The 23,198-nt window shown below is 40.0% G+C and overlaps 4 protein-coding genes across 4 annotated transcripts; 2 read left to right on the top strand and 2 right to left on the bottom strand.

The window, feature by feature from the left end:
- Window positions 1–131: 131 nt before the first annotated feature.
- Window positions 132–3,814, top strand: LOC111343193 (BTB/POZ domain-containing protein 6-like). Its single transcript, XM_022950348.2, has one exon. It carries the CDS (start codon window positions 1,628–1,630, stop codon window positions 2,606–2,608), a length of 981 nt encoding a protein of 326 aa, XP_022806083.1. The 5' UTR covers window positions 132–1,627; the 3' UTR covers window positions 2,609–3,814.
- Window positions 3,815–3,940: 126 nt separating this feature from the next.
- Window positions 3,941–7,459, top strand: LOC111343183 (BTB/POZ domain-containing protein 6). Its single transcript, XM_022950339.2, has one exon. It carries the CDS (start codon window positions 4,652–4,654, stop codon window positions 5,996–5,998), a length of 1,347 nt encoding a protein of 448 aa, XP_022806074.2. The 5' UTR covers window positions 3,941–4,651; the 3' UTR covers window positions 5,999–7,459.
- Window positions 7,460–7,689: 230 nt separating this feature from the next.
- Window positions 7,690–13,946, bottom strand: LOC148721758 (uncharacterized). The gene is made up of 2 exons (XM_088737226.1): window positions 13,825–13,946; window positions 7,690–10,064 (listed from the first exon to the last, which is right to left on the bottom strand). The coding sequence occupies exons 1-2, from the start codon at window positions 13,850–13,852 to the stop codon at window positions 8,602–8,604; spliced, it is 1,491 nt and encodes a 496-aa protein (XP_088593352.1). The 5' UTR covers window positions 13,853–13,946; the 3' UTR covers window positions 7,690–8,601.
- Window positions 13,947–18,292: 4,346 nt separating this feature from the next.
- Window positions 18,293–20,843, bottom strand: LOC148721757 (fibrinogen-like protein A). The gene is made up of 2 exons (XM_088737253.1): window positions 20,466–20,843; window positions 18,293–19,788 (listed from the first exon to the last, which is right to left on the bottom strand). Exons 1-2 carry the CDS (start codon window positions 20,644–20,646, stop codon window positions 19,271–19,273), a joined length of 699 nt encoding a protein of 232 aa, XP_088593379.1. The 5' UTR covers window positions 20,647–20,843; the 3' UTR covers window positions 18,293–19,270.
- Window positions 20,844–23,198: the final 2,355 nt, after the last annotated feature.

The following is a 23,198-nucleotide window of genomic DNA, read 5'->3' as shown; positions in this document are numbered from 1 at the left end:
ATTTCTCTTGATACCTCTAACTTGGATGTTAAGTGGGAAAAGGTGAAAATATTCCAAAAATAACATGGCAAGGTTAAGTATCAGACGTTATGGTGAATTAGTCGTGACTCACGCGTTGGGGTATTGTTGTAAAACTGCGTGACGATTCCTCAATCTTGCGTGCTTTCCGGTGGAACCCACAGGAACCCGTAAAGAGTTTTTTAAGCTGACGTTTCGGGCGTTCGTCATTCGCTCTGATAAAGGGTTGGCGCTCTAAACGCCAGCTTACAAACTCTTTACGGTGGCCAATTTACATTATCAACTCAGTTGATAAAACCAAATGACCTGGTTATACTCCGCCACCGACGCAGCACCACAGTTTCTTGAGAAACTTCAAGTGCCCCCATTATCATAGATAATGATACGACTGACTCGTTCGTCCTTATACGCGTATGAAGGAAGCTGATTTCCGGGCTCGCTCGATCGATAGAGGAGAATTGTAATTCAAAACTCTTTCTCTTGCTATGACAAATTTTCGATTTTTTCAAGTGCCTAGGTAAGCATAATCTTGGTGATTCAGACATGGGTCAATTTCTGTACTGACAAAGTAAGACTCTGGCACAGTGGCATCGTGAGGCGGTCAGTCAGGAGGTGACGAAAAGATAAGTGCAGATACAACATCTTGTACACTTCATCCTCGACAGGCAAATAATCCCTTTAAGGTGGCAAAATAGAAAAAAAAAAAAAAAAAAACTTCCCTTACGATCGAGCGCTCACCTCTGCAACAGTTTTTAACCAAACATGGTCTTGAACTGAATAGTACGTCTTTGTCAAGTTTAAGTAGGGTACAAAAGGCCTTAGACGAAAGGGGGAAAAGCCCTTACGCTTCGTCAACATTTTCATCCAAAAATATCTTTTGCTTAACTTGAAGTATCGCTGCAAATAATTTTAAGGGAAAACCCCTTGCATAACACGGTTTACCTTTTTAAGTTGTCCTTTCTCAACTCTCACGACATTCGAGCCGTAGGATTAATGTTTACTTAGAAGAAAAATCAGCACTGCACTCTTGGCTCTGTGGCTTTAAGTCTCGAATTTTTTTACATGTACTTTGAGAAAAATAAATTTCTAAGTCTGACAACCTCAACTATCTTGCTCAGGAAGTCGGAAATATATGTGACGTCATACTCAATGTTATTCCTTTAGCTGTCTTGTGATTTTTGATTTTTAGTTCCTGCAAATCAATATAAATGCGTATATGCTTGTGTAAAATGTTGTGTACGGTTCTAGTGTATTCTCTGAACATTTTGAGTAGCATGGTTCTCGCTAGTGATGTGGACCACGTAATGGATGATTGTCAATACGGACTGAACTGATTGCTCGACAGTGGCTATGCTTCAAATTGAACCAGGCAGATTTGGATAAAACTAAAAAAAAAACATTACAAAAAGTAGTAACGTTTCAGCTCGTCGAGGAAAACTCTTAAGCCGTCTAAGATTTGCGTCAGACTCATCCGTCCGTGAAGTATTGGATTCCCCGTGCACACGTTCACACCTGAGAGTAAATATATTCATTTAGTGAAGCGTTGAGGTTCAGAAAGAGCGTTGAAAGGTGAGCACTGAGCGCTGTTTTTGGAGAAACGAAATCGGCAATGTTGTGTACATCTGAGGCTCAGAAAGATTGGCAAACTCCCAGATCAACTATCAGGGAGAGATGTGCGTTAGTCTTCAACAACGACTTCTTGAGCGATGTGAATTTCAAAGCAAGATCGTCGATTTGTGGCGAGGGTAAGGTGATACCGGCTCACAAGTTCGTTCTTTCCATCAGCAGCCCTGTATTTCTTGCCATGTTTCACGGGAACATGGCTGAGTCTGTTTCAAACCTGATAGAACTACCGGACTGTGATTACGAGAGTTTATTGGAGTTCCTTCGTTATCTTTATAGCGATGAGGCGCATCTAACTGGAACTAACGTTCTTCAAGTATTGTATCTAGCAAACAAGTACATAGTGCCCTCTCTCGTTGAAAAATGCACCGAATATTTGCAGAACAACTTGGACGCAAACAACGTGTTCTGTATTCTTCCACACGCTCAAACGTTCGACGAAAATGGACTACTAGAACATTGCTGGGAAGTGATTGATAAGAACGCGGACATTGTCGTGAAGTCAGAGGAATTCGTTAATCTTGACAAGTGTCTAATGGAGACCATTGTCAACAGAGAATCATTAAACATTACAGAATTCGAATTATTCAAAGCCGTTGACCGCTGGGCGTCTAAAGAAAGCGAAAGGCAAGGTCTTCGTGCAAGTCTTTGTGATGTTGAATCAAAGAGACGGATACTCGGAGATGGAATAGTGCAGGCGATACGGTTTCCACTGATGTCACAAAAAGAGTTCATGTCAGTCGTACCCGATAGTAACATTCTTACAACGAGTGAAGTCATAAACCTGATGAAATACTTCAGTGGGTTACCAACTCCTCCCATGTCGTTTCTACAAACCCCAAGGAAAGGGACCATCAAGAACCTGCCACAAATGCGACGGCGATTGGGGACTTACATCCCTCCGGCAGCTTGGTGGGGTCATACAGTTCGTAATTGTCAATCAATATGCAGTTCACCTCTTAATTAATGGCAATATGTAGCAAAACTTTAAGTCACTTTTAATGTCGTTAAGAATCGACTCCAATTATAGGCTCTGCTAAGCTTCCGAGCAAATAGCCAGGGGCGCGTGAAAAATGGCTAACAAGCGAGCACAGCGGTAGCGGTTGTCACGGAAACAGCTGCCATTTTTCGCACACTCGTTTTAGAGCCAGAACAGGTTATAAGATTTTATTGCAATAATCACTGGATGAAGACGAAATAAAACGGAGGAAAAAGGGGAAGTGGCTCAAAACGAACAATGCTCTTAATGATGGCCGGCGAAGATGAAGATCATAGTATGCGTTATTGACCAAGCGTGAGGTCAAGATCATCGGCTGAATATTGGCCGAGTTCTTTCTTTTCCGTTTTTATGGACCTCGACATCGTCTCGGTCCATGAAAACGCAAAAAAAAAAAGAACGAAGCTAATATCCAGCCATCCTGACCGAACAAGATGGGCCCATCTTACCTGCTCGGTTAGCCAATCAAAAGAAGGATTCGCTTCATCTTGCCCGCGGGCCCTGCCAGCCATATGATAAACATTTATTACTTTATTTTACAAATTATGCATAGTGAGAAAAATGTACGAAGGCTGAACTGAAAATTGTACTTCATCTGTCATTGTTTCTAAGTCAGTACTATATCTAACAAGCGACGAGGATGATCTTATTAAGGACTGAGAAAGTCAACACCCTGACATCTTTGATACCTGAATGTAGCTGCGAGATTTTGGACTGATTTAGCCCGAGTCAGGAGTTAATAGGTGTTTATTGACTTTAGCGACATTTTAGTACTCGTGTGACTTACAGGATACCGAGTCCTTGGGATATGTATAAAATATCGTAGCGCCTTCATAACCTCAGGCAAATATTAGTAATAAGTCTACCGTTAATTAGTTAAGTCTAGTTTTAGTGTATGAATTCAACAAATTTCAGTTTTATATATATAGACAACTAAAAGGACAAAATTCGCGCGCTGTACACCAAACTCACTGGGGTTCGTACATTGCAAAGTTTAACCACTGCGTCCCTCAATCGATTTCTCTCCATCCTGAGCTCTCTGAATGTAACTCAAACTCACGGAACATAATATTGTAGTGTTGACAGTCATACCCTGTTCGAGAAATCCTACCTAGAATGAGACCACGTATTGATTGGCATAATGAGTTTTGACTATTAATAAAATTAGAACCGAGAGCGACATAAAACAACAGTTTTCGACCCGAGAAATCGACTGACTAAAGGTCTTTGGTGAGTATTTATTGTATACAGTGTCTACCTATACTAATTGCTCAACTGAGGACGTCGGAAGTGGATAACTGATTAGTGATTTAAACCAATTACCCCGGGCCTGCACAAATATTAATCGAAAGGCTATTTGAGATATGCGAGATAAGCTCGCTTTTTTATTTCTGCTCGTTTGTTTGTTTGTTTCAGTTTCTCCTTTTTTGCTGCTTATTTGTTTTTGTTCCTGTTGTTCCTATTGTTGTTGTTTATTGTTGTTGTTTTTTGTTGTTATTTTTTTTTAGTCCTTGGCGAAAAAAGAACGGCGTTTTAATTAAGCAAATGTGATGGTATTTTAGAACACAGCTGTGTATAGTTCCCTTTTACCCGGTGGCGCAGTACTGCAGCGGCAATTCCGAAGGATTAGGATTCCATTCTTCGTAGAGGATTACTCCCATGCACGTTCGTGACAAAACCGTCGCGAATGACATCACGAATTAAATTACCCTTGTTTTCGACGAATCTCCAAGAAAGCAAACTGACAAATTTATCAAAATGGTTATGCTCGTTAGAGAACTAATCATGGAGAATAATTTGGGATCATGATGAACCTTGCTGTTTCAAACGGAGAGTGCTCTCGGTTATTTAGCAAGTATTTAGCACGTGACCTTCAAATTTAGCTCCAGGCGTATTTTGGTCAAGTAGTATCCAGACCTTGTTTGTTTGAATATTTGATCAATCGAGAATCTTTGCCCTGCGCGACAGCAGACCACCGAGGTACTAAGAAAAACGTTAGGAAAGATTGCAAGTATGCCTCTGGAGGACCTTTGGAAGACACACGGGCAAAAAATGGGGAATAAAATTGCTTTCCTCTTCAACAATGAGATATTGAGCGATGTGAGTTTTGTTGTTCCATCCTCCAACGAGGAAAATGAAACTACAAAGGTCGTCCCAGCTCACAAGTTTGTGCTTGCAATCAGTAGTCCTGTGTTCTTTACCATGTTCTATGGTCAAATGGCGGAGAATAAAGACTCTATTGAACTGAGTGACTGTGATTACGAGAGTCTGTTGGAGTTTTTTCGCTACATATATTGCGACCGAGCGAACTTAAGCGGAAGTAACGTACTTAAAGTGTGGTATTTGGCGAAGAAATACATGGCGCCCGAACTCGCCTTGAGCTGCAAACAATTCGTGCGACATGAATTTCAAGTAAAGGTATCAAACGTTTTTTGCAGTTTGTCGTGTGCTCGTATGTTTGAAGACGAAGATTTGGAAGATCGATGCTGGGGAGTGATTGAGAGACAGACAGAAGAAGCTTTGACATCAAACGAATTTGTTAGAATTGAGCGATCTTTTGTTGAATCTATTGTGAAGAAGGAAGTGTTGAATGTTAAAGAAATAGAACTGTTTAAAGCCGTTGATCGCTGGGCCGCAAAAGAATGTGAGAGGCAAGGAATGACTCCTGATGGAATGGGAAAGAGAAGTATTCTGGGAGACGAAATCGTGAAAGCGATTCGATTTCCGCTGATGTCGTACGAAGAGTTTAGATCCGTGACGATATCTAGGGAAACTAATAACATTCTGAAAGACGAGGAAGTCTCTCACATGTTGAGATATTACCTGGATGAGTTGAGGACTGTGTTGCAGTTTTCACCCGCCCAAAGAGTCGATTTTCATCTATGTACTAGATTTGACAATTTCCTTCCTCCGCTTGGAGTTGACAAGTGGAAGTATGTAGAGAAGACGGGGGAGATAGCTTTCTCTGTCGATAAGGCCATCTACCTACTGGGTATTCAACTCTTCGGCAGCTTCGAACGATATGAAGTCATGGTTCAAGTTAGAAGTCATGGCTATTGCATAACAGATCATTCAGGTACGCACTCCTCGAGAAAGGTTGCCATGACAAACAATTATTATTACGGATTTGATGTGTTTTTCGATGATCCAATTTTATTGGCGACGAATAGAGCATATGAAATTGTGTGGCGTATTCGTGGTCCATCCTCATGGTACGGCGAAGGACACAAACAGTCCATTGAATGTCACGGAGTGGTTTTTAACTTCATTAGGCATGTGCCATTTTTGAGAGAAGCCATGCATCATTTTAACGACTCTACGTGCCCTGCTCTGCTGTTCCGGGAAGGCATGACCACTTGATCAGGGCTAGCACCTCATGCGCCTGCGTGACGAGCCAATTTTTAAAGCGGTTCATAAAACACAGGGGCACGCTTTAAAGCGTATACCATTAAACATTTTGCGTTTGTTATTCTATCATACATTCAGTCGTGTGCAATTTTTGTATTAATTTCGGACGGGTAACCGAAGATATGATCCTTTTTGAAAGATCGCAAACTCTGTGCCGGTGTGATGTAGTTTTTGTAAGAAAAGAAAAACAGAAATCTTAAGAACCAAGGACAGTTTGGCTCTCGCTCTCATCACTATCACCTCTTACTTGAAACTGTATTTGAATCATCGTCAGTCATGAACGCGTAAACTTTGGAAAAAGAAGTTGACATCTTGTTCGTTCTTTTTTCATTTAAATCTAATATGGGACAATAATGGTGATTACTTAGAACCCGCTAGAATATCTGGTATGCATATCAACAAACTTTAAACTTGAGAATTCTTACTGATTATTGGGTAAATGCTGATCTCAACAACCGTGACCCCCTCTCTACATGGGCAGGGATATTGATGATTATACATGTATTGATGTTTACACATGAAATGTCAGTTGAGTAGAAGCGATTCGGCGGTTGAATTGTTGGACAAATCTCTTCAACCTCGATCACAGGGTCTCTCTTCTTTCTGGGATCGATTTTAAAATCGCGTTTAGACGCTTTGTCATTGAGCAGTGTTGAGGTTTTGATCTAGCGAAATATTGTCATCGATCGCGACCGGGAGTAAAAGAATGTGACAGAGCTTTTTTGTCTATTCAGCAGATGTTTTGCGGTTGATATAGCAACGATTCTTTTTGTCGCTCAACGTGAATTAAGTAGAAAACAAACCAGTTAAAAACGTCCATTTCTTGGAGACTGCAAAATTCGATTCAATGGGGTGGAAAAGAGCGAAATCGATCAAGACAAAGTAAGTAAGTAAGTAAGGACTTTATTTATAGAGGGGGACACGTAATAGCTGAAAAGCTGACAAACCTGTGGCCCTCTAACTAGATTATACAGCATTACAAAAAACTGATAAATAAATAAATATATAAATAATTACAAAATTCTATGATAGAAATAGCAGGATATATTAAAAATATTCAGAAAGATAAAATTAATTTATAAAAAATTAAAATTAGATAATGTGCTATTGCTTAATATTGTTTCAAAGTTGTCCAGGTTTTTATATGAGCTTATAAAATGCTTTTTCACAGCTGTTTTGAATAGTTTTATACTAGGCTTATTTTTGATATCATGGGGAAGGCTGTTCCATAACTTAACTGCGTCAACACTGAATGCCTTGCCACCATCGTTATTTCTTAGGTATTTGGGACACACTAAATTTAAATTGCCATGTCTAGTAGACCTATTGTGTACAGAACTGTTCGTCTTGAGCAAGTCTCTGATGTAAATCGGAACATCGCCTTTAAGGCTCTTAAAAATCATTGTACACTTATTTAGTTTGATTTCATCAAAAAAAGGCAACCAGCCTAGTTTACTAAAGTTTACAACACTTCTAGAATAAGAGTCCACTCCAAGAATTACTCGGGCAGCCCTTTTCTGTAACCTTAGGAGACAGTGGAGTTCTTTAACGTCGCAGGTATTCCAAACCATGCTCCCGTACATAAGGACGTACATAAGGACAAAGAAATCACCAATTTTTAGAAAGAACGACACCTCGGGACCTAAGAGCTCATATACTCGCTTTAGTTTACACTAAAAAAAATTAATTTGCACTAAAAAAAAGTAAAGCAATATGATAAACAGACACAGATGGTTCACATTTTAGTCATAGACCTTTGTCACGCGTACGTCAGGTTGGATTCAAAACCGGCGAGCTGGGCCAGCCAAGCATTATTTTTAAGATGACCGTACCACCATTTCCGTATGCTATAGTCAGTAACATATACTGCCAGTAGGCCAATTTAAAGTTGTGTACTTAGTTGCCAAGCCTTTGATTTGGAGTGAGGCTGAAGGTGACCTTGCTCTGACAGAGACCAGTATCTATTAGTTAGCATATAACAAAGTAATTTACATTTGAAAAACAGCAATGCCAGTGTGTATCATAACAGGGTCACCCTCAGTCTCACTCCCCCAAAGGTTTGGCAACCAAGCACGTAATTGTAAAATAGATTATTAGCAGATGGAGATAATGTGACTTTAGACAATTTAAAATCTGAGCGTTTTCACAGCAGGCATGAATTAACAACCGTGCATAAAGAGTACTATTGCTTGGCTGCGTTACTCAAACAAAAAGTGATTCCCGACTAGGCAAATAAAAACAAACTGTTGGGCAAAGGTAGTACTACGCAGTTTGGTGTTAATTTCACATGCGTACACAGCTCAGAGACACTTAAACTTCTTGTTATTGATGGTGGATGATTCTTTTGATCTTTGCATAGAGACGAATCTTGACTTTTAATTGCAAGCCGATGATATCCGGCTGCCTGACACTAGATATTTTTGTAAGTTGCTATGCAGTCTTACGAGATGGGTTTTGGACACGTACGGAACTTATTTAGTTACCCAGTAAAATATTTTAGTGACTACTTAGGCCTCGGGATAAAATTCTAATGCGCCGATTGACCTCAGGTAATTTTAATTTTCGTCGCTTTTCGTTTGACACTTTGTCGTCAAGTGTCCCCATTTGTGACATTTGCGACAAAAACCCATTTTATTAGAGTGCGCGTAGCGGCATTTAGACGGTCCATACTTGCAGTTGCTCTTATAGTAACATTCTTTGTCCCTATCAGGATTTCGAAAAAATTTCTTTTCATCTTCACTGTGATGGTACTTGCAATTGAGCCCTCTCTTGCAGTTTGAGCGGTCCTTGCATGGCGTAGAATACTGTTGGTTTCGTCGCTTTCGCGGCTTTCTTTGGACAAGTTGGAAGTCGTCGTCTTCTTCTCCACTTTCACTCATTTCATCTACGTCGTTGTGGGACAGATCCTCACTTTTCACACTCAACTGGTCGTCGACATTCACAAGTGCTTCATATTTGTTTGCGATGCAAATTTCAGCACTCTGATCGTACTCGTTACGGTAAGCAGGATAATTAACAATTTTCCAAGGATATTCTTGATGAAGTTTCTCGAAGATCTTGTCGAAATGTCGTTCAATGCCCCAGTTTCCATCGACAGATTTCGCTTTAGCAAAGATCAGAATTATATCCTTGTAGTCTATCGGGTCTTGTCCTTCTGGTCCAATCATACAGAACTGAAATGGCCAACCTAGCTTTTCGCAAAGACCATTTTGCCATTTCTCATCGGGTGTGAAATTGATACCTTTAACGATTGCAGACCGCGACTTCGGAATGTCTTTTTCTCTAAATTTAAAATTAGTAAACGTTACTTCTTCAAGGTTCGAGTCCAGTGTATTTATGTGGACAAACCCAGGCTTCTCTTCCGCCAGTTTTTTTAGTGCATTTGAAATACAACCTTCCCACATCCAAATTTCAGTGGACCATTTCATTTTAATGCTCTCGTTAATGGCTGGTATCATGTCAGCATCTCCACTCACAATTACTATCTTTCCCTTTGTGACACTTCTATCAGAGACCAGTGCTGTGATGTCCGCTACCATCTGATGATCTACTTGCTTTTCTCTATTTGTGATGGCGCTCCTCTCGGTGGTAAACACTTTCCACCCACAGTCCCTTATTTTCTGCCAGACAGAGTCTATTGGCGGAGGTTCTGATCCATACAAGGTTCCCCAGGCAACATTTCTCCCATTTGCAACGACATCTGTAACTTTTCCAATATCCAAACGGAGTCGAGGATCTTCCACGCATTTTAGATTCAACTTCAAGGCAGCACGCTTCTTTGCTTCGATCCACATGTTTGAATCATCAACATAAATGAAAACGTGTTCATCTCCATCATTTTGAGGCTTGACTGGCTGTAAACTCTCTGAGCAGCAACTGCATTCCCTACTATCGCAATCGTAAAATTGTTCGGCGAAACAATTAAAACAGGTCATGTGATTTGACTCACACTGCCAGAACTTGTGATATCTTGTGAGATATCTGTCGCAATTCCAACAATTTCCCCTTCCAAGGAGATCTAGTTGATGGGGAAACACATCATGTTCATGAATACTACACTCAACATAAATATTAGGTTTACCCCTTCCATCATAATTTAATTCTGATGTTGAACACAAGTTCTTGTTTCCAGTATTACGTATGGAAAATCAGGTGAGAAAAGAAGTTTGGGTGGAATATGCTGTCTGGGCCAAAAATGATGACAACCGCGAGAATATCAAATGCATTAGCTGCGAAATTAGTCTGTTGTAGAATTATTGAAATAGTCCTTTACCCGTCCGCAGAAATGTCACTGGGAAACTTAGAAAGTCGAAAATACCAGAGATGTTTATGAAAAATTACTCGAGTTCCCAGTGAGGAAAAACCCGATCATTTTCGAAGAGACTTTAGAATGAGTACCTGACAATTCAGTGACTTAAGTTAAACCATTTGTTTTTCGTTTAGTCGTTCAGTCATTTTCCTTAAAATTGTAATACGGTTCTGAGGCTTGAGGGTATAAAACAAAAGAAACTAATTATTCATTCCTCAACCTGGATGTGATTTCTTTTGTTTTAGTCCCCCAAGCATTGGGGCCAGGTTTCCATTATGATACATCGAAAATGGCCTATGTTATCGATGTGGTGAGGACTTTCTGTTAAATCTTTTATGCTCACGTGTCCCGCACGTGGAGCAAAAGGCACTTCTAGACGTTTTTCGTAGCCGCTATTATAATTGTTGTAAGACGCTTTTTCTCTTACATTGTAATTGTTGTAATTGTTGCTCCAGTAAGGTTTGTATCAAGAGAAGCTGAAATCAACGGTTTGATTTGTACTTTACTCTAACGCTTAGCCTATCTTCACGACAATATTTTGTGAAACAACAAATATATATGAAATACATATATATGAACTGCGGTTATGAAACGTATAGCACGAATTTTGAAGAGACTTTAGAATGAGTACCTGACAATTCAGTGACTTAAGTTAGAACATTTGTTTTTCGTTTAGTCGTTCAGTCATTTTCCTTACAGGCCTGAATTTTTTTCAGGTCTGATTTTCACTATTGCTTAAATAGTGCTTTACTGCGAAGGATCGTGCTATACGTTTCATAACCGCAGTTCATATATATGTATTTCATATATATTTGTTGTTTGATTTATCATCTACGGGTTTATGTCGAATTAATTTGATGGCCTGCTCCCAGTTGGCTTGTTAGCTCAATTGGTAGAGCGCTGCACTAGTGTCGCAGAGGTCAGTGGTTCGAATCCCGTACAGGCCTGAATTTTTTTCAGGTCTGATTTTCACTATTGCTTAAATAGTGCTTTACTGCGAAGGATCGTAATATTTTGTGAGAAAACTAAATTGCAAAAAGCAATGGTATCAGTTGTGGTTTTGAGGTTTTCCAGCATGTTTCTCCTCAATTTTACTGTGATTGGTCAGAATAGAAATGGCCATTTAGAATCAAATCAAAGGAAAGGCGAAAAAATCTCTCCTTATAGGCCTGAAATTTTTTTCAGGCCTTATTTTCACCACTGCTAAAGTAGTGTTCATTACTGCGAAGATCACTTTCACATTATTTCTTAATCGCGCGCAGTTCACATAAACGATTTTAACATATTCACAGTCATTAAAACGGGTTAGGGTTCATGGTCTAAATAATATTCGCTGCTCCCCCTTGTTAGCAAACATCAACGAGTTCTGCCGCGGCGGGCAGGTGGAACGTTAACCTTTTAACTTCTAATATCTGATTGTTAATTCTTCACTCTAGCTGTTACAGTCACTTGTAAAATAGTTTTGAGAATTTGGTGATAGGTCAAGACAACAACTTAACTTCTACCAACAGTCATTGTGTTGGCATAACTTGACCTGTGGTCACCCAAATGTTGGTAAACCTTAGAAAGCAAAAAAAAACCTGCTTCGTTTTTCACAAATGTCCCTTCTTTGAACGAGTTAGTAGGGCTTGGAAACTTGACAGATTGTCGTGAAATTTGGCCCGAAGAAGACCCCACGATGCCAACCCAAAAAAACATTTTGGGAGAAATTTCCGTTTCTCGTAATTGATCTCTCGGAATGTTCTTAGACTTATTATCCGTCGGTAAAATTTTGATACGCAAACTAAAACGAAAAATTGCAAAGCAACCAATAAAAATAGCGAAAAATCGCCACAACTTTGAAGACCAACGACTCAGGATTGAAATTGTGCAGAAGTTTCGTTCGAACGGTTGGATTTGATACTCGACTAATTCGCTGAAAGAGACATCGTCCGTTTCGAATTGTCGCGCCTCCGTCAATTTATTACTAGATCAAGCAAATAAAAAGCATTATAACATAACCAAAGTAAAGCGCACGCTCTGATTGGTCAATTTAGCGTCCCCCATTTGCCCATGGGTGTACGCTGCTGACGTGAGCAAATGCAAAGACTATTTTTCCGCGCGCGTTTGTTTTTTCTGGTCACGTAAGATTTTTTAAATAAAAGGGAACTCTTTAGCTACAATGTATCAATGTTATGTTATAAAACAAATGGTAAACACCACAGCGTACACTATTGAGTTATGGATGCACTTGGGAGGTTTGCTGAGCACTCAAGAAGCTAGAATCGCTCTCGGCTATCGCCTCGCGCGACTCTTACGCTTCTTTCGTGCTTAGCAACCTCTCGCGTGCATCCATAACTCAATAGTGTACGCTGTGGTGTTTACCATTTGTTAACTTCCTTCTGGATAACACATTTCATAACCTTTCCATTATTATATAGGTTAGGGTGGTTTTGGTTCTTATAATATATTACGTAAATTAAAAAAGTTATAGATTCTAATTGGCCAATAGTAAACAAATTACGCACGATGCAGAAATAAGAAAATTTAGATAAAGGTTATTTCAGTGCAAACATATTAAAAACGAGTATTCTGATTGGTTGATAAATGAAGGCACTCACAAAGAGCCAATCAAACACGACCTCCGAATGGCCTGCAATGATAGAGGAGCTGAAAATCAGCTCTAAAAGCAACAGCATTATGAGTAAGTAGATCGAACCGCTTTCCGGTTGCATGTTTTCGGAAAAAGTAGTTTTTCGAGAAGTGGATCAGTGAACGCACTTCTTTCGGCGAATATTCGCCGAATTGAAAAATACACATCTGAGGGTTATGAATCAGAAAGCCTCAATGTAATGATGGCATCGCTTAACAGGCATTGAAGAACAAAGGCTATGGCCGGTTTTTTGCACGTGAACAAAAGTACGGCCATGCAGTAACCAGTTCAGTACACCAGGCAGGTTTTGGATGCGAAAGCGAAAATTGAATATTGATAATAAATCACATAAATGTTCTCTAGCTATTTAGGATAAATAAGCACTTGTAACTTATTTAAAAAAGCCACAAATTGCATCGCTTTACGGGCTCGTGCCATTTTGTTGGTCTTTTAAAAATTTACTCGTGATTATTTCTCCAAAATTGCACTCGAAATCATGGTAATGTGATTACCTACACAAATAGCACGTTAACAATAATTTTCGCGAAGAACACCCACGAAGGCGGTCTAGCGTCGCGTCCTTAAGCCATAGCGACGAGGTAAAATAATGCATTCAAATTCGAGCTGTGAAGGAAACCATGAGCCCTTTGACAGCTTTTTGATTCTCACAATTAGCGTCCATTTCGATAACGTCGTTTATACACCGATTTCGCACAATTTTTGCCACTATTATCGAGGGTGTTAACCTAGAGATGGCGATGAATAAGTGTCTTTGCCTATGACTCTGCCACTTTATCTAGTGTAGTAACTAATTAAAAATAATTTAAATTAATTTACCATAACTCGAATAAGTTCCAGCCTCCATAGCTCGATTTTAAACATGAAATAATGACGATAACGTAACAATATAGTCCGTAATATACGAGAATACGTCTACGTGGAACGTTTTCACTTTCAAATATATCACGTTCACAACCACTGAATAATTTATTAGTTTTCCTTGTTGAATAATATATTAGATTTGCATATGACGTCAACATATCCGATTCTGAGAAATACAGCCGGGAAACGATTCCCAGAATAGGGCATGATGTGTTTGACTATCGACATCACTATGACCACTGGTCACCGAATGAACAGCTATGCGAAACTGAAATTCTAATTGCTATACAATAATAGCATCTGTAGAATTATCTAACGGAAACGAATCGCTGCTAATCATTCATAATCTAATCGTGCAAGTTTTGTCAACTAAGGATGTGCAATGTGTGTTAAAAGATATATCTTAACGTATTTTAGTAGTGTGCGCTGTAAAGAAGCTAAGTTATCGTCACGGTCTTTCATACCCGATTATGGCTTCTGTTTACAAAGCAACAAGAAATCATCAGAATAAGGTAGATAATCCGTAAAGATACGAGAATAAGGCTACGTGCCGGAAGCGTTTTCACTCCAAACAGGATCAAGGTTAACCAGTTTGTCACGTTTAATTATACGTTCGATTTGCAGATGACGTCAACATATTTCTAAGAAAAATATGATTCAATGAATAAAAACATGGCTCCAATGAATATATGAAGTTCAAAATATATGAACTTCATATATTTATTGTAACCAAAAACATGATTCCCAAAACAGAGCATGACGTTAACATCATCATGACCACTGGTTTCTCAACGATGCAGACATTTTAACTGTTGGACAATGCTAACATCTGTAGAATGATCTGACCGAAATAAATCGCTGCCAACTCATTTGTTATCTAATCGTGTAAGTGTATGTGTGGGGTATACATCCTCGGAGACCCAGGGGCTGTGAGTCGATTCCAAGTTAGGGCAGAAGAGCCCCTGGGGACATTATCTCACGAGACTAGTTCCAAACGGTCGCAGTCGTTGTGGCATCTGATTGGTGCCAGAAAATCTTATGTGTTTTTCTGCCCAATCAGAGTGAAGTGTGCTTTAGAGTCCTTTTGTGTGTTTTAACACGGACACATACACTGAGAAGCTCAGTTGCCCGCCGTGATTGCGTGGATCGTACGACGGAGATTTGCCCGAGATGAAAAGTTTCAGTCTCAGCACACAATGTAAGAGAAATCGATCAGATTGTCCGCGAAAATCGTACCGGAAATTATACTGAACACTTTCGCAGGTATCACAAGAGAACGTGTTTAAAAATTTTGCGAGGTTCGTATAAAACATAATGGTTGCAAGCGTTAATATGTCGCTTTAAACGTTAGACGAGATGTAAGCTTAAATCTTTCTAGATTTTTTGTATAATTTGCTGTAACTGAAACTTTGTCAATCCCATGAAGTTATTCGTCGCACGGGCCACGCAGGTATGTCGAGCAACTGGCACTTAGGGCCTGATTACATGAGCCGAGCTGGCCCGGTTAGCCGGGCTGATTTCTTTTGTTTTCACGCTTTGGTGAACGCCAAAACAAAAGAAATCAGCCCGGTTCATGTAATCAGGCCCTTACGCAGCTTTCTGTGCGCGCCAAAATTGGGTCGCATTAGAAAATGCTTGTGTTGACAGAGTTTAATCCCTAGAGTAAACAATTCGGTCGTAATGCGACCGAGCCTTAAAGAATCCAGGATGCTACACCAATTTTTGAACAGTTCAGAAATATTCAAACAGTTCAGAAGTTCCCGTTACGAACCGACCTATGCTGGTGAATAACACTTTTATCTTTTTCTAACGCATAAAAACAGTGATTGCTAAAAGAACCCGAATGATTTAGGGCTACAATTACGAGTTTAATTACGGGAAAATCCTCCTTGAGCTTCACAATTTGATGGCGAGGGAGTTATAAAGAAAACAAGCGTTATTCAAGTTAAAGAGAATGTTTTCGCCGAAACATTTTTTTGATAAGCAACTGTCACGATGTGACACCTGTCAATTGAAGAAGAAAGAAGCATACGCTTTTGAAGGAACAGCAGTACTGGTATGACAAACACACACGAGTTAAATGATCATGCGACGATTTTCTCGTAAAAAGAAAAACAGTTAGAGATCTTACGGAAAGTATTTTTTATTTCCAACGACGATTAATCTTCGAAGATTTACCTCCGTTCCGTTTTAAAATTTCACGGAAAGTCAAATTGTAAGTGAATGCAAATATGTGTTTTGGAGTTGTCAGTCTGCTTGTTTGCTTTCTGTAATGGCGTGTGTAAATCGGTTTTTCTTCCACCGAAAAGCTGAAGTCAATGAGACTTTTTCTACCTAGACACAAAGAGATTTAATGCGACTTTTATTCATCGAATTCCTGCCTTTCTGCCGTGAAATTTACGACGAAAGTGTATTTTAGGATTTTGAACTGGTGCTGAATAAAATTCTTTCTTAGCCTGAACTTATAAATTCGTTTGTATCTGGCGCATCTCAAACCCATTTGCAGCTTAAAAGTCAAACAGGGATTGTCACTTACTAAATTGGCTTGCCATTAAGTCTTATGATCGCCTTCGTATGAAATTGTTTTTTTTGTTGTTGTCGTTTTACTAGTCCGCGTTTTACTAGTTCGCGTTTTACTAGTCCACGTTTTACTAGTCCGCGTTTTACTAGTCCTCGTTTTACTAGTCCTCGTTTTACTAGTTCGCGTTTTACTTGTCCGCGTTTTACTAGCCCGCGTTTTACTAGTCCGCGTTTTACTAGTCCGCGTTTTACTAGTCCGCGTTTTACTAGTCCGCGCTTTTCTAGTCCGCGTTTTACTAGTCCAGTCCAGTCCAGTCCAGTCGACGAAATACCATATGCCGCCAAAATCTAATCTAATCTTCGCTTGAAAATAAAGAAAAGCTAAGCGTGGAAACTTTTGTTTATTAGATGTTGGTAGATGACCCTGTAATAAGCTGACATTTACAGTAAAGCAAACCCGCCCTTTCCATTCAATATTTCTTGGTCTTTGGTTTTGTTTTCCCCAGTGAAAGCAGCACCGATTCCCAGTGATCAAAGGTATTTAACTTAGCCTACAACAATCGACAAAAGAGGTGAAATGACAATGACCAAGGGACTAGAACAAAATCCGTGGCCTTTCGAGCTTAAGAGTTTGAACACTCTAGGTAGCAGTTGAAAGATTAAGCTCCTTCCAAACCCCTTCGGTAACTGTCCGAAAACAATCTCTCCTTTCCATGATGTTCTCGATAATAAGTTATTGTTCAGATTTTAATTAGCTAACCGGAAACTGTGGCCTACCCTGTGGCCTACCCTGTGGCCTACCCTGTGGCCTACCCTGTGGCCTTGTGGCCTACCCTGTGGCCTACCCTGTGGCCTACCCTATGGCCTACCCTATGGCCTACTGGTGGTCAGATTTTTAAAAGGATAGCATCGCGGGAAACCTTTCAACGTATTCCCGAGTACTGTCTTACCAACGACTTTCTTCTGCTGTTTTGGCGGCCACATTCCGATCAAAATTTCTTAACCTTCTGATAGAATAAGGAAATCGAGGAACAGAAGCCGGTTAAACGAAACTTTTGGGCAAACATCATCATGTCAGCTTTCCTTTCAAATTAGTGCCATACTGGTCCTTTCTTCGGAAAAGCAAGTAAAGTTTGCGAGATGTTTACGACGGCGATGCGTGCTTGTCCAGCGGTGCTCGTTGCAAATTCAATACTCTACAGCACTTGAGGGCACTTGAAAAATTGGCCTGCAACGTAATGTTTGCGTTTTCTTACCTGGATATGTATGCTCTCCAATATAACACCGTTCATTACATTTTTACACCAGCACTCCACTATACTTTAACAACTGACAGCCTGCATAATAAAGCCGCCATTTTGTATATCCTCTGCGACCACGCAATATTGGCCCCTCCTCTCCCCTCCCCCTTGACCTACCGTTATGGTTGAGTGCTGTGATATTTGCAGTGTTTCGTTCCTTCGAACGTTGAAAATCGTGTTAGCGACCTCTTAGTATACCCTTTTCAGAGACAGATAATTGTACACCAGCATATTCGTTCGACTCTTACTGATTTTATTTTTATGTTCTTAAACATCTGACCACCGGTAGGCCATAGGGTAGGCCACAGGGTAGGCCATGGCCTAGGCCAGGTTTTGTCCACACCCCGGGATTGGCAAAGTTTTAGTCGAAGCAAATTATACAAAAAATCAACAAAGATTTATAACGCTTAAATCTCGTTTAACGTTTAAAGCGACATATCAATGCCTGCAACCATCGCGTTTTATACAAACCTCGGGAAATGATTCCGAAATTAGGGCACATTACGTGTACACGCGTAAACATTACATTTCGCCGGGAGTGGTCGGCTTGGTTTAAGGTTGTTCTTTTTCTTTCAAGTGCAATACTTGAACTCGCACAGAGGTAACTGATAAGTAATATCTCCTTAGAATATCAGGGCATTATTCAGCAAACGGACGATGAGAAACTCAGACTGATCAACTAAGAGACTTGGAGGTATTTTTCAGCGATATTTAATAAATTGGGAAGTAAAGCAGCTAGAATGGAGAATTATGGATCAGATATTATGAGTTTGAGGTTGATGATCCATAGAAAACGTCACCACTCTAGTTGTCATACATTGCTGATAGTTTGAGAATTTGGAGCTCGATCAGTCAATAACCCCTTGAAAATACTTGTCTTTCCTCTCATCAACTTCCTGCTGGAAAATATGCTGATACTGTAAAGAGAAATTCATTTATTTTTCTCACTTTTTGTGGTGAAAGGGTTCAAGTTGTTCCGCGTTTCGTATACTGATCGGACGAAACACCAAAAATAAACACTGAACTAATATCGATGTCCTTCAGAACGGCTCTAAACATAACTTATCTCGAGCTCCTTCGTAACGCTTCTCTAAAACACTCTGCTACTTTAAGTATAACACTATACAATGACAACTGAATTGTGAACAAGATCATTCCACGAAGAGTGTCACCAGGTCGCATACGTTATGGGACAACAACAAAAGTTACTACGTAATTGTCTATGTTCTTACAAGTTCTTGAACACCTTCCGCATAGGTTTTTGTAACTGAAAGTCTTTTTAACATATACGATGAGAAAACTAATATGCCCGGCATGTAGTAAGCAAGGTAGGCTATACTTGACGATAACTCACCTCTGTAACCTTTGTTCTTGATCTAATTAGTGTGCTTTTCTAAGATAAAAAAGGCTAGCATAGGTGCAACTTTTTATGATGTTCAAATAATGTTAGAATTTTCTCTTTTTTTCATCAACCACATAGTCTCGTTGAATTAATATTATACTCCTGGTAAAAATCTAACAGTCAGAATTTTACTCGCTTCAATCGTCATGTGTGGAGTGTGGGTATTTCTTAAGACAGCTTATCGCGCATATATTTTCCAAAAATCTCCTCGTGATAGCTTGTTTCCGTTTTTGTCATCGCACAACCAGTCCTGGTCGATATACCAGTGGTACTTTCCTGGAACGTACGCTAAGTGATTGACTAGCCTGTTATTCCGGCGCCAGTGACCCCATTTCCCATCATACTTGGTTCCCCACTCATGACACATCACAGAAAGGAAAGAATTATCCCCCTCTACTCTCTGGAAAGAGTTGCATGAAAAGGGTCGCATAATCGTCTGACCGCTGAAGTACTTGACTACAGCTTTACCAGAGCTGTCAGCGACAGTGGTCACGTGGAACGTGCGTCCCAGTTGTTTGCTGCAGTGGAATCTCAGCTGACTGAAAGACAAACGCCTTCCCAGTTCCCTCATGGCAGTATCGGAAAGGAACATTTTTGAATTGTGGTAGTCTTGTATTCCAAGGTATGATTCCATAGACGTTATCCTCTGAGGGGTGGAATCCTCAGCCACAATGTTTGCGACCAGCAGCCAACCTCCTGAAATCAGGCAAACTTGATTGTGTCATTATTTATCACCTGAAACGGATCGCAGGATTTTAGTGGGGGGGGGGGGGGCACATGGTTTTCAGGAGGAACGGAGGGAGGATCGGGTAAATTTAAAAAATTGAAAGGGAACGACGCAAAGATTACGAAATGCATGCAAAGTATTAATTAATAAATAAATTTGAGACGGATCTGCGAACCCTTCACAACCCTTCAAAATCAAGTGTATTTTTCAGGCTTAGAGAGTTTTCGAGTCTTAAAAAGGATTCAGCAACCATCAGCCGGTAGCTTTGAGAGCACTTGAATCTTGCAAAAACAAATTCTGACAGAAATTACCTTTTAAGAAACTTCAAAGTTGTTTTCATGATTATCAAGCTTTCAAAAAATGTTTACATTGATGGGATTATCTATGCTTGCTCGTGCATGAAAGCACGAGTTCTAAATACTGCTAATCCTCTCTCTTTGACACCTTCAACCCTTTAACGCCCATGAGTGATCAAGACAAAATTTCTCCTTACAATATCAGTACAATATCAAACAGACAAGTAATGAAAAAAAGGAAGAAAGAAAATCAGTGGATTATCAGTTGATCCAATATCATGCGGGGAGATGCACTAAGGCTGGAGGTTGTTACACGATTGGTTTATCAATATTTCGAGAATCCTTCATACCTCCATCAGTTGTCATGTCACAGTAAACTTTTAAAGGGTCTCCGCTGTTCCCGAGGTCGGTCCAGTACTCCCCGTTTCCTTTCGATGACCCAGTATCCAAGATATGTTTACAAGAATTCCCAGGGTTTTCTTTAACGTGACCGAGGATCGCTAGATGCAACGAATCATAACGGAAATACATGTCTTAGGCGTGAGTTGCGCCTAAATTTTATTGGTGATTGTTGATGGTTGGCTATAACAATAATTATAAAACCCTTTCACTCCCATGGGTAACCAAGACAGTATCAATACAATATCAAGCAGACAAGTGATGAGAAAAAAAATATCAATTAAAGGATCCTAAGTGGATCCAATTGCATATTCTCTGAAGAAACGTTATGTGAATTGTATGGCAGACAGTAAGAGGAATTTCTTATCAGATCTTGCCAGTGAAAGGGTTAAATCTTATCAGTTGTCGGTAAGGAAGGCAGAAATTCAGAAAACTGTCACAAAAAGTTTTACCAGTGGAACAGTGTTCCCCTGTGTATCCTGTAGAACATATACAGCGGTATCCTTTATCTCCAAATCCTGTTTGACAGCGGCCATTCGATGAACAATGATTGCTGGTGCAAAAATTCTGTTGACGCAAAAAGAAATTCTATTACAAACTTATTTATTCATTTCAGGAGGCGAGAAATTGCTAGAAAATACAGTAGAACCCCGCTCACTCAAACTTCACAAGGAAACAAAAAATGGTTCAAGGGAAATCGGCTCTTGTTCAAGTTACCAGGGAGTTCGAGTTAACCGAGTTCGAGTTACTGGAGTTCTACTGTAGAAGGGAGATATTATACAAGAGAAAATAAAAAAATTGTGAAAATAGCAGAGAATAAGAGGAAAAGAGATTGAAAAGGAAATGCTTGTCGTAAAAGTAAGGAGAGATGGAGGCAGAGAGGAAATAAACAGTGCGTACTGAACACATAAGAGTGCCACGATTTCTTTCCTTAGTTTGGTTTGAGCCGGAAAGCCCAGGATAAGCATTTTCTAAGTAGGTTAGAAAAACAGAGTGCGCCTGAAAGGAAAACAACTCGTCAACGTCTTGGCGCAAAGTTGAGAAGTATGTGCGATGTCCTTCGTTTTACTCAGCTAATTTTGTAGTCTCAAATTTCATGACGTAAGACTTCCATGGAATGGCGCTGCGCGTTTGTGACGTCACGAGATTTCGACCCCTTAGAGCGATTAGCACAAATAAACAGGCTTCTCGAGTAAATGAATATGGGCGATGATGCACCCATCTCTAGTTCAAACGCCTCTAAAGCTCGTATTTTAAATCAAAACGACCGTGTTCCTGGCTCAAAGCTCGAGCAATATCAAGAGAACTATACGCGTTGGGCAGACCTCATCGCACGTGTTCGCGACTGCCTCAAGTCGGGAAAACATTATGTACTTGATTCAAGTATAGATGATGGGAAATGGCTTCAGGCGAAGATACTAAAGGAAAGTAAAGACGATCACGTGAAACTTAAGGATCTAACAGTTCAATGTAAAAAGGGGGTTGACAGGCCTACACGACTCCCCAGCGCGTGTTTAGAATAGCCTATTCAAAGTTTGGCCTTCACGAGTATGTCTTTGAGCGATCGCCCTCATTTTTAAGACACGAGTGGCGGATTTTTGTATAGTTCGCTCAGTACTGGTTGTTTCTATTAAATGCCAGTGTCTCATGAGAATTTGCTTTACTTTTTTTTCGGACACTGATGGTTGGTATTGTGTAATAAAAGGCAAGATTCGTTGGTTCGTCTTCGGTTTCTGTTGAAGAGCTAGTTTCCTGTTTTTGAAATTCATCTCTGAGAGGGTTGTGTTTCCTGATTTTGAAATTCACTTCTGAGAGGGTTGTGTTAATGAGCGCCTCTGGGTAGCCTCTCTTTAGCAAATGCGCTTTGAACTTTGCAATTTTCTCCTCGAATATTGTTTTAGAGGAGTTTGTTCTGAGAAGTCTAAGGGCCTCTCCTTTTATTAAGCCTTTCTTAACTCCTTGTGGGTGACAGGAACTATAGTGTGTATACTGAAATGTCTCAGTTTGTTTAAAATGAGTACGCACGTCAAGGATTGCGTCCTATGCGAATCGTTCGCCTTTATAGATGTAGGCGTCCAGGAATGTTGTTTCCTTAGCGGAAATTTCAGCCGTAAATTTCATTGTTTGCTTTTTCAATGAAACGTTCTATTGTTGCTTTGTTTGTACTCCATAGCGAGATGTCGTCTGTATAATGTTTCCAAACAAGCGGTTTGAAAAGGCTTTTGTCAAGGATTTCAGTGTACAGCACAAATATAAGTATTGTAGTTAACACTATCAACTGAGAAATTCTCTCTAGAACACGCATTAACCCGGCGTTGACAAAGTTCCAAGTCATGCTTCGGCTTTGGGAACAGTATGAAGGCGTTCCGACCGTTTTTCAGCATTTCTTTAAGCGAATCTGGATATCTTGAGTCACTTTTACATGTACCCCGACAGCAATGCCTAGTTGCAACCATTTTAGAAAGTTAGAGCATTTTTTGAGCGAAAATAGTCTTGCTTCTGACACGTTTCGCATATAAGTCCTTGTAAAGACTGCGAGTGTTTGTCCTAAACCAGCGGGGAGTCCAAAGATGACATATCTATTTTTAGACCTGGCGCGCAGCGCCATTGAAAGACCAATACAATGATACCTCAACTGATCTGTAGATAAATCCCTCTCGACTTTTAAGATCTCCAGGATGAAT

Source organism: Stylophora pistillata, chromosome 10 (assembly GCF_964205215.1).
Source record: "Stylophora pistillata chromosome 10, jaStyPist1.2, whole genome shotgun sequence".
NCBI classification, from domain to species: domain Eukaryota; kingdom Metazoa; phylum Cnidaria; class Anthozoa; order Scleractinia; family Pocilloporidae; genus Stylophora; species Stylophora pistillata.
This window is presented reverse-complemented; position numbering and strand designations above follow the sequence as displayed.

Bases quoted from the DNA above. Each gene is read 5' to 3' on its own strand.
- LOC111343193 (XM_022950348.2), top strand. From the start codon at position 1,628: ATGTTGTGTACATCTGAGGCTCAGAAAGATTGGCAAACTCCCAGATCA.
- LOC111343183 (XM_022950339.2), top strand. From the start codon at position 4,652: ATGCCTCTGGAGGACCTTTGGAAGACACACGGGCAAAAAATGGGGAAT.
- LOC148721758 (XM_088737226.1), bottom strand. From the start codon at position 13,852: ATGGAGGCTGGAACTTATTCGAGTTATG. The intron at 10,065-13,824 runs GTAAATTAATTT...CCCATCAACTAG, and splicing joins TGGAACTTATTCGAGTTATG to ATCTCCTTGGAAGGGGAAAT.
- LOC148721757 (XM_088737253.1), bottom strand. From the start codon at position 20,646: ATGTATTTCCGTTATGATTCGTTGCATCTAGCGATCCTCGGTCACGTT. The intron at 19,789-20,465 runs GTATGAAGGATT...GCCTGATTTCAG, and splicing joins TGACATGACAACTGATGGAG to GAGGTTGGCTGCTGGTCGCA.